The 15,678-nt window shown below is 44.0% G+C and overlaps 1 protein-coding gene across 1 annotated transcript; it reads left to right on the forward strand.

Annotated features, from left to right (window-relative positions):
- Nucleotides 1-3,249: 3,249 nt before the first annotated feature.
- FNDC8 (fibronectin type III domain containing 8) lies at nt 3,250-15,241 on the forward strand. Its single transcript, XM_078380256.1, has 4 exons — nt 3,250-9,563; nt 11,282-11,629; nt 13,270-13,482; nt 14,960-15,241. The coding sequence occupies exons 1-4, from the start codon at nt 9,561-9,563 to the stop codon at nt 15,065-15,067; spliced, it is 672 nt and encodes a 223-aa protein (XP_078236382.1). The 5' UTR covers nt 3,250-9,560; the 3' UTR covers nt 15,068-15,241.
- Nucleotides 15,242-15,678: the final 437 nt, after the last annotated feature.

Raw genomic sequence — 15,678 nt, forward strand, 5'->3', positions numbered from 1 at the left:
TGGCTTCTATAAAATGAAAGAAAATGTGGATCAATGCAACTTTTTTTTAAAAGTATATAATTCCGTAATGTATCATGATTTTCTTGCCCTCTGCTTCAAACCACTTGGAATCTACCAGTACAATTCTGGATGATCCCTGCAGCTGAGAGCCTGGAGGTGTACAGAAAGGAAACCTAGATCTTTTGGTACATTCTTACATGATTTCAAATGAATTGCAGACCCATTTGGGGCACCCAGATCTTCACTGCCCAATTGGTTAAGCTTGGATCCTTGCAAGCTGGGTGTGAAGAGGACGGTGGAACAGGGAGGAACTGCTGGATCTCAACATGCAATACCTGTTCCTGTTCTGCAGTGCACCCACCAATGTGCTGACCACTGAAGAATTGATGCTTTTGAATTGTGGTGTTGGAGGAGGCTCTTGAGAGTCCCCTGGACTGCATGGAGAACAAACCTATCCTTTTTGAAGGAAATCAACCCTGAGTGCTCACTAGAAGGACAGATCCTGAAGCTGAGGCTCCAATCCTTTGGCCATCTCATGAGAAGGGAAGACTCCCTGATGTTGGGAAAGTGTGAAGGCAAGAGGAGAAGGGGGCGACAGAGGATGAGATGGCTGGACAGTGTCATTGAAGCGACCAACATGAATTTGACCCAACTCTGGGAGGCTGTGGAAGATAGGAGGGCCTGGCATGCTTCGGGTCACAAAGAGTAGGATATGACTAAACGACTAAACAACAACAAAGCAGCAAATACCAATGGGTGTGTTTATCCCCTTTCAATGGCAAAACTTTGCACCACCTAAAGTTTGACAACCTGCTCTAAAGCCCCAGCCAGCTGCCCTAATGACTCTAATAGGTTGGGCAAGGATATCTCTCCACAGTGGAGGCATCAAGATGTTGCCCTCAATGGTAGTGATGAAATAAAGAAAACTTGGGGTAACTAAACATAAATTTTACATAGAAGGGGCTCAACATTCTCACATTCTAAATTTGTGTCATATGCACTACCTTCACATTGATGGTTTGGGGATTTTTAGTTCCTACACAAAATAAATACATCAGCAGTGTGCCTACTTCCCCTGTTCAAAAATTGTTCTGAGGACTAAACCTTCATTGAAGGGATCAAACGGCCACCAAAATGTGTGTCAGCTTTTGAATTCCACAGATGTCTTCATCAGGCCAAATATTAACAAAAACCCATCTAGAAAATGGAAAGGAGGGCCAAGGAAAATCTGACTGGATTGGGAAGCCATGCCAGCATGGTGTCCGTACATATAATCATAAGCATTTTGTGACTTGAGGAGAAGAGAACCGGGGATTTTGAGGGGGGAGCTCCCCACTCAACCTATGAGGCACTCTGGAATGTAATGGAGGAAGAAGAGTCTGGGGCAATTATAACAAGGAGCATGGATGGACCCAGGGTTGGATTCGGCTCTCCTGTCACCCAACTCAGGAGCTGGCCAGATGGCAATGCCCTTTCCGCTTGACGCCTTTGTTTGTTGGTGTCCTGATGTTTTTGTGTGGTTTCCCCCTTCTGAAAGGTTTAAATACCTCCCCTGAGGCTCTGTTACCAGGCATTAAAAAAAAAGGATATGCTCAAATAAACTGGTGTTCTTGGCCTCAGCCTTTTGCCTTTGGGCCTACACAGTGCAGGACTGCAGCCCCCACCCCATCCCTCCCAAAAAAACACCTCTCTCTGAAATAGCCATGGAGGGACTCGAAAGAGCTTCTTTAACCTTGAGATACAGTGTGCTTTGGTGCCCTGAGGCTCAGGTGAGTCCCCCCTTCTCCCCGCCTCTTTTAGCCTAGTTCCTTTCTCAATGAGCCCATTGTCCAGGGCTCAGACTGCACCTGCAAGCCAGGAGCCTCTCAAGAGGGAAGGAGGCGGAGCTGACGACAGCGCACAACCAGCCGAAAGAATGCTTGCAGGTACAAACACCCACCAGGCTTTCCAGGATCACCCGCCCCAGCCTGCTCTTTCTTTATTTCCTCCTCCTCTAATGTGGGGGCGGGGGGGGGAATAGTAAGAAATTTAGTGGGGGGAGAGTCCTTCTCCAGCTCAGGCCCATTAAAGCAAAAAACAATAGAGTCTCCTGTTTCACCTTCTGGAAGCCCACTTGCGTCCCATGGATTGGGTTGCAGGCCAAGGCCATTTGTTCTAAATAAAACTTGTTGGATTTAAGGTTCCCACAAGATTCTTCAGGGCTTTCGAATAATGCTGTTGGCCTCATTTTATTCTAGCAAATGTCGCCCTAGGTTGCTAAACTCTGTTCAAATCAGGAGCAGTCATATGCTGTTGGTTGCCTGACACCTTATGTCCATTTTTTATTTATGTATTTATTTAAAGTATTTTACCCCACCCTTCTACTTAAGAAGGGCTCAGGACAGCTTACATCATTAAAAGACAAAAATGAAAGTGAAAAAGAGTAAGAATACGAACACTAAAAAAGGATCAAGCAGATACCACGCTAAAAGGCAATAAATGAAAGCAACACCAACAATATATACAAAGTGTAAGGAGGTGCAATAATTCATTTAAAAACCACACTCAGGTGGCCAGTCATTAAGGGAAAGCTTGCCCAAAGAGAAATATCTTCACATGTTTGCCAAAGGACAGCAATGTATCTATCTATCTATCTATCTATCTATCTATCTATCTATCTATCTATCTATCTATCTATCTATCTATCTATCTATCTATCTATCTATCTATCTATCTATCTATCTGTCTGTCTGTCTGTCTGTCTGTCCGTCCGTCCGTCCGTCCGTCCGCCCAACCATCATCTATCTATCTATCTATCTATCTATCTATCTATCTATCTATCTATCTGTCTGTCTGTCTGTCTGTCTGTCTGTCTGTCTGTCCGTCCGTCCGTCCGTCCGTCCGTCCGTCCGTCCGTCCGTCCGTCCGTCCGTCTGTCCATCTATACCTAAAGACAGATATTAGTTCAGTCATCAACCCAAATGAAGACTGTAGCCAAGAAATTAGAAGACTAAGACTACGAAAGGCAGCAGTGAAGATACTGGACAAAATTATCAAGTGTAAAATATGTCACTGGAGACCAGGATGATCCACAATCTTATATTTCTGATCGCCATGTGAAAGCCAGGCGATTAAGAAAGCCAGCAGAAAAAAAAAACACAATTTGTTTCAAATATGGTGCTGGAGGAGAGTTTGGATTGCCAGAAGGACGAACCAGTGGGTCTCGGATAAAATCAAGACTGAACTAACTCTGGAGGCAAAAATGTTGAAGCTGAGGCTGTCCTAGTTTGGGCACATCCTGAGAAAGCAGGATTCTCTGGGAAAGACCAAAATGCTGGGAAAGGTGGAACTGACTCCCTGAAGGAAGCCACAGGCTTGAGTCTACAAGATCTGAGCAGGGCAGTTGAGGACAGGGCATTTTGGAGATGGCTCATTCATGGGGTCACCATGAGTCAAGGGTGACTTAACAGCATGGAACAACAATAGATATATAGAGATACAGACAAGGTAGTGTATATGTGTGTATGTAGAAAGAGACAGAGACACAGAGTATATACATACTAGGTATTGTATTAATAGTTATGCTTTGCATTTCCACACTGCCTTTCAGTTCAATTTTAGGCTGAAATGGTTGCACGGTCGAGGTTTATATACAGTGAGACGAATCGTTCTGAATTACATTTTCCCAAGGTCTATCTGATTTTCCAAGGTAGGCAACCAGAATGGACTTTCATCCAGGCTGGCTGCAGAACCGGCGGAGGAGATGCTGCCAAAACAAATGGGACACTTAGTCTTTGGCGCATGCACAGCCGGGAGTAGGGGAAAGGGAAGGAGAAGGGTCAGCAGATCATCCTGTCCTGCAGAAGAGGCTCAAGCACAGCAAGGGGAGGAACACGCTGGCTGGACAGGCTCGGTTACTCATTACCTGGCACAGCTGATCTGTGCTCTTCTTCAGAAGAACTGGGGGCAGGGAAGACAGGAACAGATGTGGGAGTGGGCAAGAAAAGGGCTGTTCCTTCCATTTTCCCTATTATTTCATCACCGAGCATCATGGGAAGGAAAGCAGCCCAGCTTGTACTGTAGACAAATGGATAGGGGGGGGGATTCTTCCCAGAAGTTAAGAAGCTTGGCTTCAGCCCATGCGTGCCCCCATTCTCAATATGTGGGTGTTTTTCCAAGAAAGAGGAAAAATTATGTTTGCCCAGGTGAACAAAACAAGCTAGCACAGAGTTTGGGGAAGGGGGTGGGAGTTGGCTCACCTCGTCAAACATAGATTTTCCTTTCGCTTAGCTGAGTGGTTTAGGTACCTGGCTCTGGAGCCAGAGGTTGGGAGTTCAATTCCCCATTGTGGCTCCTAGGGGAAAAGCCAGCCTGTGTGGCCTTGGGCAAGCTGCACGGCCCCAGGCCACCCCCAGAAGAAGGGAATGGTAAACCAGTTCTGAGTACTGTATTCTCTACCTGGAAAACACTGGGAAAGGGTTGCCAGAAGTCAGAACTGACTTGTCAGCATATCGTGATGATGATGGTGATTAGAACAATCAGATGTTGAGCATGGAGCTGAAAAGTATCAGTAACATTTTCAGGTTCTGCAGTCAGCTAAGCTTATGGAACATAAAGCGCAGGTTATTGCTGTTTTTAAATGTTATTTTATTGCAACATTTATCTTATCTATCCAAATAATCAAAGTAGTTAACCATTCAGAAAAAAAAGGTAAGTGCCAGTAAAGCTGATAAAAGCCAATAAGTAAATATAAAGCCAGTAAAGTCTCAATAAAAACATATGAACCATATTCAGAGTAAGAGATATTATATCTCTGGATCTTAAAACAAAAACTAGAGCAATATGTTTTAAAAAATGAGACGGGGCTAGCAAAAATATGCCTAAGGATCAAGTCATACACAATGAGATCATCACCCACATGTCAACCTGAAAATAAGCCCTAGTATGATTTTTCAGGATGCTTGTAATATAAGCTCTACTCCAAAAATAAGTCCCAGTTAAGTGAAAGCCTGCCCTCCACCATAGTGCAACAACCAGAGGAAGATGACATGACTGTATTTGAATAAATGTAGATTGTTGTAAAGGGACGTGGTGGCGCCATGGGTCAAACCGCAGAAGCCTCTGTGCTGTAAGGTCTGTAGATCTTCAGCTGTAAGATCGAATCCACGTGACAGAGTGAGCGCCCGTCGCTTGTCCCAGCTCCCGCCAACCTAGCGGTTCAAAAGCATGCAAATGCGAGTAGATAAATAGGGACCACAGTGTTCCGTGTCTAAGTCGCACTGGCCACGTGACCACAGAAACTGCCTCCAGACAAACGCTGGCTCTACTACTTGGAAACGGGGATGAGCACCGCCCCCTAGAGTCAGACATGATTGGACTAAATGTCAAGGGGAAACTTTACCTATTATACATACAAATATATCAACATTTTTTTAAAAAAAGAGAGAGGAAAAATGATTCAAATACTCCACTGATTAGACTCATAGTCTACCTTTGCTTAGAAAGTAATTTGTACTGGAACATGCCAGTATGAAAAATGCCAGAGTTTTTGGAATGTGCCAGCAGGATGGTTCTTATCACAGCGATGCCCTTGGGATAAAGTTTCAGGTTTTTTGTCTTACAAACAAGGCCTGACTTTTGTCTTCGTGATGTGTAATCCAACAACCATAAGCCCTTGTCAGCTGTCTCTCTCTCTCTCTCTCATTCACTCACTCGCACAGAAACAAACAGAGACACACTTTCACCCTCCTGCCTTTAAAGCTCCTTTTTATTTTCAACTATGAAAAATCCAATGCTCAAAAAGTGAAATAAGGCCGGCCTGTCATCAGGCAGAATGAGGTGAATGGCCAGGAAGCAAAGTTTGGAATCATGAAAGGGTAAGATATCATTAATTCAATGTATTCTTGAAGGCTTTCACAGCCGGGATCTAATGGTTGTTGTGAGTTTTTCGGGCTCTTTGGCCATGTTCTGAAGGTTGTTCTTCCTGACATTTTGCCAGTCTCTGTGGCCGGCATCTTCAGAGGACTGGAGTAGGAACTCTGTCCATGCTCTGTTGCTGTTTGTTGGGTAGCTGAATATTTATAGCAGTGGGAACAGCTTTTGTCCTTTTCAGGAGATAGGGTGATCAGTGTGTTTTTGTTGTGGGTGTATTGTTGTGATAAGAGGGGGAGATTAATAGTTTTATTTTATTTTATTGTTTTATCCTATATTGTAAGCCGCCTAGAGTGGACGAGTAGTCCAGATAGGCGGGATATAAATCAAATAAATAAATAAAAATAAATTTAGTATCTGTCACTGTGGTTGATGGGTGTCTTTAAATGGTCTGTTTTGTCTAATGATCCCTAGTCCTTGTGGCTGGGTAGAGTACGTTGACCTTCTGCAGGCTGTATTTTCCAGTGATGGAAGCCAGGGCTTTTGAAGTGCCAAACACCCGTTCGGCTGCTAAACAATCTGGCACGAACCACCGAACTGGCAGTTCGTGCCCATCTCTAGTCCTCCCCAGATGTGCTTGTGAGAGTGGTGGGATCAAGAAAAGGTGCTGTCCTGTGAATTTTGAGATGAAGGTAATTATGAGGATAAAAGTGGGGAGGAAAAGAGCCCACCCTCCTTGTGGCTGAACAAAATATAGTGTATGTTGATGCCAAAATCTTGGATCTACTCACAATTACTGCTGAAGTCATCTTGTTTGTTTGCTTGCTTGTTTGTTTGTTTGTATCTTGCCTTTCTCCCCAAAAGGGACCCAAGGCAGCTGATTTGGAATAAAGAAACGGTAAGGGATGTGGCAGAAATAGTGGGACAAATCTGAATATTTGCACTCATTTTTGTCACCATTACGAAATACTTGCAGATACTTGTAAACATTTATAATTATATGGGGAGGTGAAGTAAACATAGATCTGAAGCACTGTTTGTGGAAAAAGCAGCCTACCCAGAGACTCAAATCCGAAAACAACCCCAACAATAAGCCTTTAACAAGTTGTTTCTGCAGCCAGTAAGAAAGTAAGTGATGCCAGCCTGCTAAGAGAACTCTTTGTTGAAATTATGTTCCCTCTTGTATGCTGCCTCATTAGGTTTAGCTGGGAGGGACCTTTCTGAGTTGAGTGACTGTCAATCAATCCAGCACCAACCAATTGTTCCTTTCTTCCTTTGATTTTGAAGACAGCCATGCCTCTCTGCTTAAGTATATTTTACCTCTTTTTTCAGTCAGTCATTAGTTAGGGTGTTCGTGAGCTTGTTAGAATTTAGTCTGCAGGAAACTGCTGGAAATAAGCAGGATGAATCTGCTAAAGCCTACTATTATAACCAGTCATATTTTGTACAGTATGCTGTTTTGATCTATTCAGAACTGAGAGTAAATGAAATCTTTTTTGTTTTTTCTTTTACCAATGTCTCAGAGTGATAAAGCAAGACTACAAATGCCAGTTGATGAGACAGTAAGGCGTGGTCTACTCTGGAGAGACTTCAAGCTACTTCTGGTCTGTAAGTCCCTTCATTTGTGCTGCACAGCTAAAGGAGTTTAGCCAAAACTCAATACTGTACTCTGCCAAAATTCAATATTATTTTCATACAGCAGAGACAATAGAAGGTAATGTACTATATTCATTACAGGGCAGCACTTATTTTAGAAATTCCTAAAAATATATACCATTGGTTTAATTCTCTGCTCTGGCAAGTTCAACCATCTCTCGGTTTGGTTTTGTTGATGTTGATTGTGAGTGTCATAACTGTGTCAAAGTAAGTTTCCAGTTGTGACATGAATGGCTTTGTCCTGTGTAGATAGTATTGGTGGAAAGCTATCAGATGGGGCATGTGCATAAGTGTGTGTTGTATTTTGTTTGTTTTTACTGGGAAAATTACCACATGGATTCAGTACATCGTAGTTTAAAACTCAAATATTTTCCATCCCTCACCCTCTCCAGGAAAAAGGTTGTGGGGCCTAGCCTTGTATAAGGCCTGTGCCATGTTGAGTGCAGTTGGTCACAATGGGAGAGGAGTATTACTGTGGCATAATGGAGGACAGGCAAATGGTGATCTTTCTGGGACATAAGCATGGCTATGATGGTCTCTCTCCTAGTACTGAGGCATCCTGTGGGCGGTGAGCCAAGACTAGCTCATAGGTTTGGAGGCAAAGGGTGGAGGGCACCTGGATACAGCAAAGAGGGAACTCAATGAATGGCCATGAGGGGAGGAAGAGAGATATGTTAACAATATGGTTGCCCAGCCCTATGGCTTCCCTGCCTGTGGGTTTTTGCAAAATTTGGTGTTTTTTATAAGATGTGGCCGCAAAGCCCCACACTAGAACCAGACTTTCTTCCTGGGTGGTCAGAAAGCTATGTAAGAATTCCATATGGCTTACCGCCATTTTTCTCCTGAAGGCAAAGGAGAGGTTTCTGTAATCTCTGCACTGAAACTGGTGACTCCAATTTCATGGGCACAATAAATCCATTCCATGGTTTAGTCTAAGCTTTGCAAGATCTAGTTAACTTGCTCAGTCTTGCTGTGTTGGGGGAGTTAGGGTTCAGCACCTTGGATAGTTCTTGTAAAATGGACTTACCCAGAGCAGATTCACTGTTCCAGCAAAACCCGGAGGGGATTCATTGTCCCGGACAGAATCAGAATCAAGAGCCTCATACAACACCGGAGCCTCAAAGTAATCCATTACAAATAATAAGCTACTGGGATTTAATCCTTTTTTTTTTCAAAAACTAAGGCATAATAAATGACATTACCAAGGTGACTCCATGAATAAAGCTACTCCTTTCATGGTGCAATGGTAACTTTTAACTTATGTTTAGGGTTACTAAAATGAGTTCCCATCCAAAGGCAGAAGGCAGAATACTTCATGGTTTAATTATTGGCCTGCGCTGTACCCTTGGTGTCTGTTGGAGGTGCCAAGGTCCAGGAAAAGAATGGGTTTTACAACACGCATCAGTAGCTTGTTGAATTCAGACTTGCCAAGAAAGTAAATTAGACAGTTACTATTTTAATTATCTTTGAGAAATGGGAAGGAGAAGGGTTGATTGTAAGATATTGCAACTGTAATGGTAGTCTGGCTCCATAGCTCAGTGAATTGAGTACCTAGCTGATTCCCAAAATCAGATGAAATCAGGTGTATTTAGGGTTACACAGTGGTAAACATCACCCAAAACATTTGTAGTGCCAAGGAGATATCTTGCAGACAATGTAACAGATAAGCAGTCATTGGCCTGATTGGGAGAGGTGCTCACTTCAATATTTCGGAAGAGCAGGGTTCAACACTTTGAATTGCTCCTGCAAAGTTCAGACCAAAACCCAGAGTGGATTTACTGACCCTGTGAAACTGGAGTCTCCAGCCTCCATGCCCCTCTCTTTGTTTCAGTGTTGAGACAGTTTTCTGAAGGGAGAAACATGGAAAACTTGGGGAAGTAGAGACATGTGGCTTTTGAATTCTCTTAAATTCAAAGGCATAAAACTTTCTCATTCTGGTTCAACAGATGTGCCTGTAAAGGTGCAAGAAATTCATCATCACCAATCATACTGTGCACCACAGAGAAGTCTCAAGTCTTTCTTTTCTAAGGGCCTGACCTCACTCTCACTAGAACATGGTAAGTACTGCATAGCATTTCACAGTGTTTGAAAAACGTTAACATTAGGAGGTGACCCCAGCTGCGATACAAGGATATCTGCAAACAGGATCTGAGGGCCTTAGGATTGGACCTCAACAGATGGGAAACTTTGACAACTGCCCATTCAGCCTGGAGGCAGGCAGTGCAGCATGGCCTCTCCCAATTTGAAGTGACCCTTGTCCAGCAGGCTGAGGCAAAGAAGCAGTCACGAAAGCAGCAAAATCAGGGAGCTGGGCAGGGGACAGACTGTCTTCCGTGTGGAAGGGATGGTCACTCTCGAATTGGCCTTCTCAGCCACACTAGACGCTGTTCCAAGACTTCTATTCAAAGCACGTTACCATAGTCTCTCGAGACTGAAGGATGCCTACTCTAATATATAGTAAAGGCCCAGCCTCCTCTTTAGGGAAAGGCAAAGGGCTCCCTCGGACTCCAAATATTGGGGAGGAAGCAGGCAACTTTGGTTGTTTGGGGCTGATTTTCAGCCACTCAGATCCTCCTGGGGCCAGAAGGAAGGAAGGAAGGAAGGAAGGAAGGAAGGAAGGAAGGAAGGAAGGAAGGAAGGAAGGAAGGAAGGAAGGAAGGAAGGAAGGAAGGAAGGAAGGAAGGAAGGAAGGAAGGAAGGAAGGAAGGAATTTGAAATGGCTGGAAGTCTACTTCTGGTTTTAAAACATGAGTATTTTCTCATGTTAAATACTGTTGGATAGCTCAGTGGTTTAGATATTGGCCTGAGGTTGGGAGTTTGATTCCTCACTGTTTCTCCTAGAAGAAGAGATAGCCTGTATGGCTTTTGGCCATGCAAACCACTTCTGAATATTTTCTGTGTGGGAAAACCCTGAAAAGGGTTGTCATAAGTCAGAATTGACTTGACAGCATACAATGTTGATGATGTTGATGATTAATAAATCTAAAGGTTTAGCTGTGACTTGTTAGAAATATGCCGTGCATCTCATAGAGATTTCCAGCAGCAAGAGTACACTGTTGTTTGTTTGTTTGTCATTAGGGAAATAGTTTTTAGGGGGATGGCACAGTTAAAGGGGGCAAGAGGCTGCGGAACCAGCCTTGGGAACTGCACGCTACCCCTCACATGCTGGCGTGGTGGCCAAAGGTCTAGGGAAGCAGAACAGTGCTCAGCTTCCTCTTTTCAGGCACTGTGCAGGATATTGCCCTATTCAGGGAAAAGTTTGCTTTTGGATGTCAAGTTCTCCAAAACACTCCATACACACCCACTGTAAGAATGGAATCCAGAAAAGGTACGTAACATCTCTGAAATATGTTGCTATTGGCAATACTCTACTCTGAATCACTTGCAAATGTACTCCGGGTCAGTGCTGGAATAGACTGGGCTGCCATCTTGCCCCATCCTTCAGACAGCAGTGTGATGCCTCGTGGCTCAGTGGTTAAACTGCAGTACTACAGTCAAGATTCTGTTCACTACCTGGATTTGATTCCAATGGGCTCAGGTCGCCAGCTCAAGGTTAGCTCAGACTTCCATCCTTTTGAGGTTGGAAAATTGAGTACCCAGATCACCAGGGGTGTGGGGGAGAGGGAGAGAGAGCAATATGTAGCCTGCATAATAAATTGTAAATCACCCAGAGAGTACAGTACTTTAAGAGCTATGGGGTGGTAAATAAGCAGCAAACTTTGCTTTATTTTTGCTCAGTACAGTTTTGGGACTCATTAATTTTGTCTCCAATTAGCATCAGTTATACAGAAGTCACATCAACCTTGCCGGCGAAAGTAGTGACACCTCCACCATCAGCCCAGGAAATAGTGCAGAGAGACAGAATAGCCTCCTCTACTCCACCAGCAGTTTACCTCTCTCCTTCGATGACCTGTTGGCGGGGTTGCCAGTCCCAGAGAAAACCACCCGCAAACCTCCCCAGAGCCGCTCAAAAAAGAGCAGGAACTTAAGTGTCCCCGTAGACCTGGACGTGAGCGATGCCGAGACCAGCATTTCCGACAGTAGCTCCGAGTCACCAGTATGCGTGGAACTTCCACCGCAGCCTTTCATTTATGAACACACTGTCAGCAGCATCAGTGCTCAGGTGAGACCCTTTTTTTGTAACTGAGGGCTCATCCATCTCATGAGCTCTTTGATCTCAGAGTTAATTTTTGACAGGGTTTGGAGTGTTGCTTTTAATGGCACTACCCATTTCTCCTAGGTCGCCATTTTGTCCTTATTGTTATTGTCGCACTAATCACTTAAGTAATATCATTCTTTAGGCATTATTAACAAATTGCATCGTCCTTACCAGCAGGTAAGAAACATACAGGAAAAGACTCTCTGGTTCTTTCTACCAGACAATTCTGAGATCACAACCATGCAGATATTTGCAAAAGTGCAAAAGACAAAATCAAAAAAATGCCACTCTATGAAAATACAAAAAAACAAAACCAAGGAATACTTTGCTTCTCAGGCAAGGTTGCTAAGAAAATGACATAAAGACTGAAGAATTCTTGTCGGAGTGCCTCCATGTATTTTTAAGTCATTAGTCTTGCTTGAGTCATAACGAGGAATGAGTCATCCAAGGTCCTTCACATTGGTGCTGCAGTGAATTTTGAAATGCAGGTGTGCATCACAGGAATCCTCATAATCATGCCCTGAAAAGGTTCACAGGCGATAATTGCACCTGCGATTATCCATATGAACCAACAGTTCTGGTAGTTTCCATTTGTCCCAGGGACAAGTCACTTGTTGAGCTACAAGCTCTTTCTTGTCCCCCCAAGATTAATTTGGTGCAAAATATTTTGCATTAGGACACTCACAGCAATGGTTGAAATCCAGTAGTAAGTCACAGCTTGAGTAGGCCCTTTGAATCAATGGGACTTACGGAGGAGATGACTCATCAGACTCTCATTAATTCAATGGGTCTACTCTAGTTGGGATTTACTCGTGGATTTCCACCGATAGGCTGTTGCTGGAGGAAATCTATTTTCCAGCCAGCTAGTATGAGGACTGCAACTAAGCTCAGAGGGATCAGAGATGCTCAAGAGAGTCAACAACTGATGTTACTCTCCCTGCTCATCCAAAAAGCCCAGCAATGTTTTCCCTGAGAGCCCAGGTTCGATTATAGCAGTGCCCCCCCAAAAAACATGAGTGATGGGAAAATAAGCCACCCTTTTCCTATGCTAGTACACCTCCCTTCCGTGCCTCTCCACATTGTCAATGGTCCTGTTTTCTCTCTCCTTTATACCACCTTCTTAGAGGAAAAGACAACTCTATCTTCTGGACCATTCTGTTTGCAGGTAGCATGTGGTCTGATCCAGTGTGATTGGATGGGGGCAATGGGGGCTGAAACATGTTTTGTCCTCTTTCTGGATAGTTACTCTTAGAGGTCTCTTCTTTCCTCTTTTTCTCTGGTCGTTTCCAGCATCTTCTCCTTCTGAGTTCGAGGAATACCTTCCCGATCAGATTTCATGCACAGAAATCAGCTCTAGGAACTTATTTAAAATAAGTTTACTTTTTCTCCTACGTTATCCCTAAATTTTCTGCATAATAACATCTGTTGCCTTTTTTTATCCTATTAGCAGGCTGTGGATAGATTATCTCCCTTCAATACAAGCTCAGCACAATTCTGAGCCCAAATACATGCCGAAGGAGTCTCTCATGTTGCCATGGAGGCAAGTTGAGACATTTCCCCCATTTCTTTGTGGCATGAAGCTGATTCTCCCCAACCCCTGGCAGGTCTCTTGGACAAGGCCACGCAGTGGAGAGCTGGTCTCCTTCTATGAGCTGCAACTACAGGAGGCCAGGCCGGATGGTCAAGGCAACAGTATCCGCTGGGTTTGCTCACAGACAGAAGAGCACTTGGAGAATCTGACTCCGGACACCCAGTACTTGATCCGCGTGAGGGCTCTCAATGTGGCAGGAGCTGGGAAGTGGAGTGCACCCTATAAGGTAAACACAATCCTGGGTGGGTGACTGCATAGAGGTGGACTTCTCAAGAAAAGCATGCTTGTTCCAGAAGGATCATTTATAGCTGAATCCTGGGATAGAAAATGAGAGCCACAAATAAATACAAAACATAAAGCAGAGCTGGAGTGAAATTGAGGGCGAGCTGAAAACGCATTCAAATTCTCAAATGTCACTCTTGACATTTCAGATCGACATATTTTGATTTTTTAAAAAAATAGTGTAAAAGGTACCATTTTAACAATGGGATAAAATTTGTGATAAATATAGTGCTGTTAACTAGTTCCTTGTCCAATGTGACACTTCCCCTTGCATGTTACACAACTCATCCACATCTTTAAGTAAGGAAGTATCATAACAGCATCAATAAATGCAAATACAAAGGATATGGCCACATTTATTTGGAGCTGAATTTGATCTAGATGGATCTGATTAGCAAATCCTAGCTCTGGGAATGTCTTGAGATAGCAGAGTACAGCAGGCTAATGGGAGCTGATGGCAATGAATGTAGAGTCATCACTCCAGATGTTCATAAGGTGTGTAAATGCAACAAAAGCCAACATGGGAGCATCCTGATGGCCACCCTTTCATGGCAAAAGAAAGAACAAAGAAACTAATCTAGTTCCTTGGAGAATGGGGAAGTGGTCTAAGGAAGAAGTGACATGCAGGTGGCAATTTAGTAGTGCTCGCTTCCAGAAAACCAAAATAAGATTATCATCATCTTAGAACTGCAGAGCTGGAAGGGACACTGTGGATCGCTGTGTCCAGGAGGCACAGTGGGAAAATGAACTCCCAGCTTCTGGTTATCCAGCCAGAGAGCTAAACCACTGAGTGGCTGTCTATCATCCGCATTGGTTACCATAAATACAAACTGGCTGCCTTGATTCTAACTCCCCTCTCATATATGTCAGCCTCGGGAATGAAATAAATCTATGACTCTAAGATGTGTCCAGCACTCTCTATTGGATCTCTGGAAGAATCAGATTTGCCAGATGTGTATATGATCAGGTGTATGCAAGTCAACACCTTTGTTTCTTCCACTGCATCCACATGTTCAGTGATTACCAAGCACACCAGATGTCAACTGATTTTGGAAGCTAAGAGGCTCCAGCCTGAAGAGACTTTGGATGGGAGATCACATGTGTAGTGGTTTAGAGTACTGGATTAAGACTCTTGAGACCTGTCTTCTGATCTTCACTCAGTCATGGAACTCACGTAGGGTTAGAGTTAGGGATCTCAAAACAGTTACACTTTCTCCAACTGACCTATCTCCTCTGGTTCTGAGGACCGGAGGAGGTGAGCACCATATGCCCATTGGAGGAAAGGTAGGATCTAGAAGCAACAATAATAAATGGGAAAGCACCTGTTAAATGCACCACCTTACCATGCTTATCAAGGTATTAAGATATTGCTTTGAACATGGTCACTGTCCATAATAAATCCTTACCTCTCTTTATTGCAGTTTGGGACAATGCCTCCTGTGCCAGGCATGCCACTTGATCCGTCACCTGTCAAAGTCACTGTGCGAAGGTGCAGGAAGTCCCAGAAGAAAACTATCTTTATTCCTTAAGAGGACCTGCAACATGGCAATAAAAATGGCACCTCCCACTTGCTCCCCATAATTGCTATATGCCAACACAAGTGGTGCCCTGCATAGCGAGGTTAATCTGTTAATCCGAGGTTAACCATCGCTATGGGGAAACATCACTATACGGAACAGAAAACACCATAGAAACTCATTAAACTTAGTTTAATGCATTCCTATGGCTCTAAAACTCACCGTTGTGCGAAGTTTCCCCATAGCACTGCCATTTTCACGCCCTCGGTAAGCGAGGGCAGGGCGCGAAAACAATGCGGGCGGCCATTTCGGTTGTTCCGGCAGCCATTTTGGAACCGCTGAACAGCTGATTCCCCGACATCGCAATGTGAAGATCGGTAAGCGAAACGCTTACCGATCATCGCAATGTGAGTTTTGCCCATTGGAACCATCGGTATGCGATCGCATTAGCAATCCCAAAAAAGGGATCGCTATGCGAATTCGTTGTTAAACGGTGCGCTCGTTATGCGAGGCACCACTGCATTTGGTAGCACACGATCGCTACCACCTTCGATATATCTCAGTTGGCACAAACACACTGGCTGGAGATTAATGGGTGCTATAATCAGAAAAACTAACTTTCC

The sequence above is a fragment of the Pogona vitticeps genome, chromosome 9, assembly GCF_051106095.1.
Source record: "Pogona vitticeps strain Pit_001003342236 chromosome 9, PviZW2.1, whole genome shotgun sequence".
NCBI classification, from domain to species: Eukaryota; Metazoa; Chordata; class Lepidosauria; order Squamata; family Agamidae; genus Pogona; species Pogona vitticeps.

What these genes read in the sequence shown, in the direction of transcription:
- FNDC8 (XM_078380256.1), top strand. An exon ending in TCAGCAGCATCAGTGCTCAG is followed by an intron (nt 11,630 to 13,269) that starts GTGAGACCCTTT and finishes AACCCCTGGCAG; the next exon opens with GTCTCTTGGACAAGGCCACG. An exon ending in AGTGGAGTGCACCCTATAAG is followed by an intron (nt 13,483 to 14,959) that starts GTAAACACAATC and finishes TCTTTATTGCAG; the next exon opens with TTTGGGACAATGCCTCCTGT.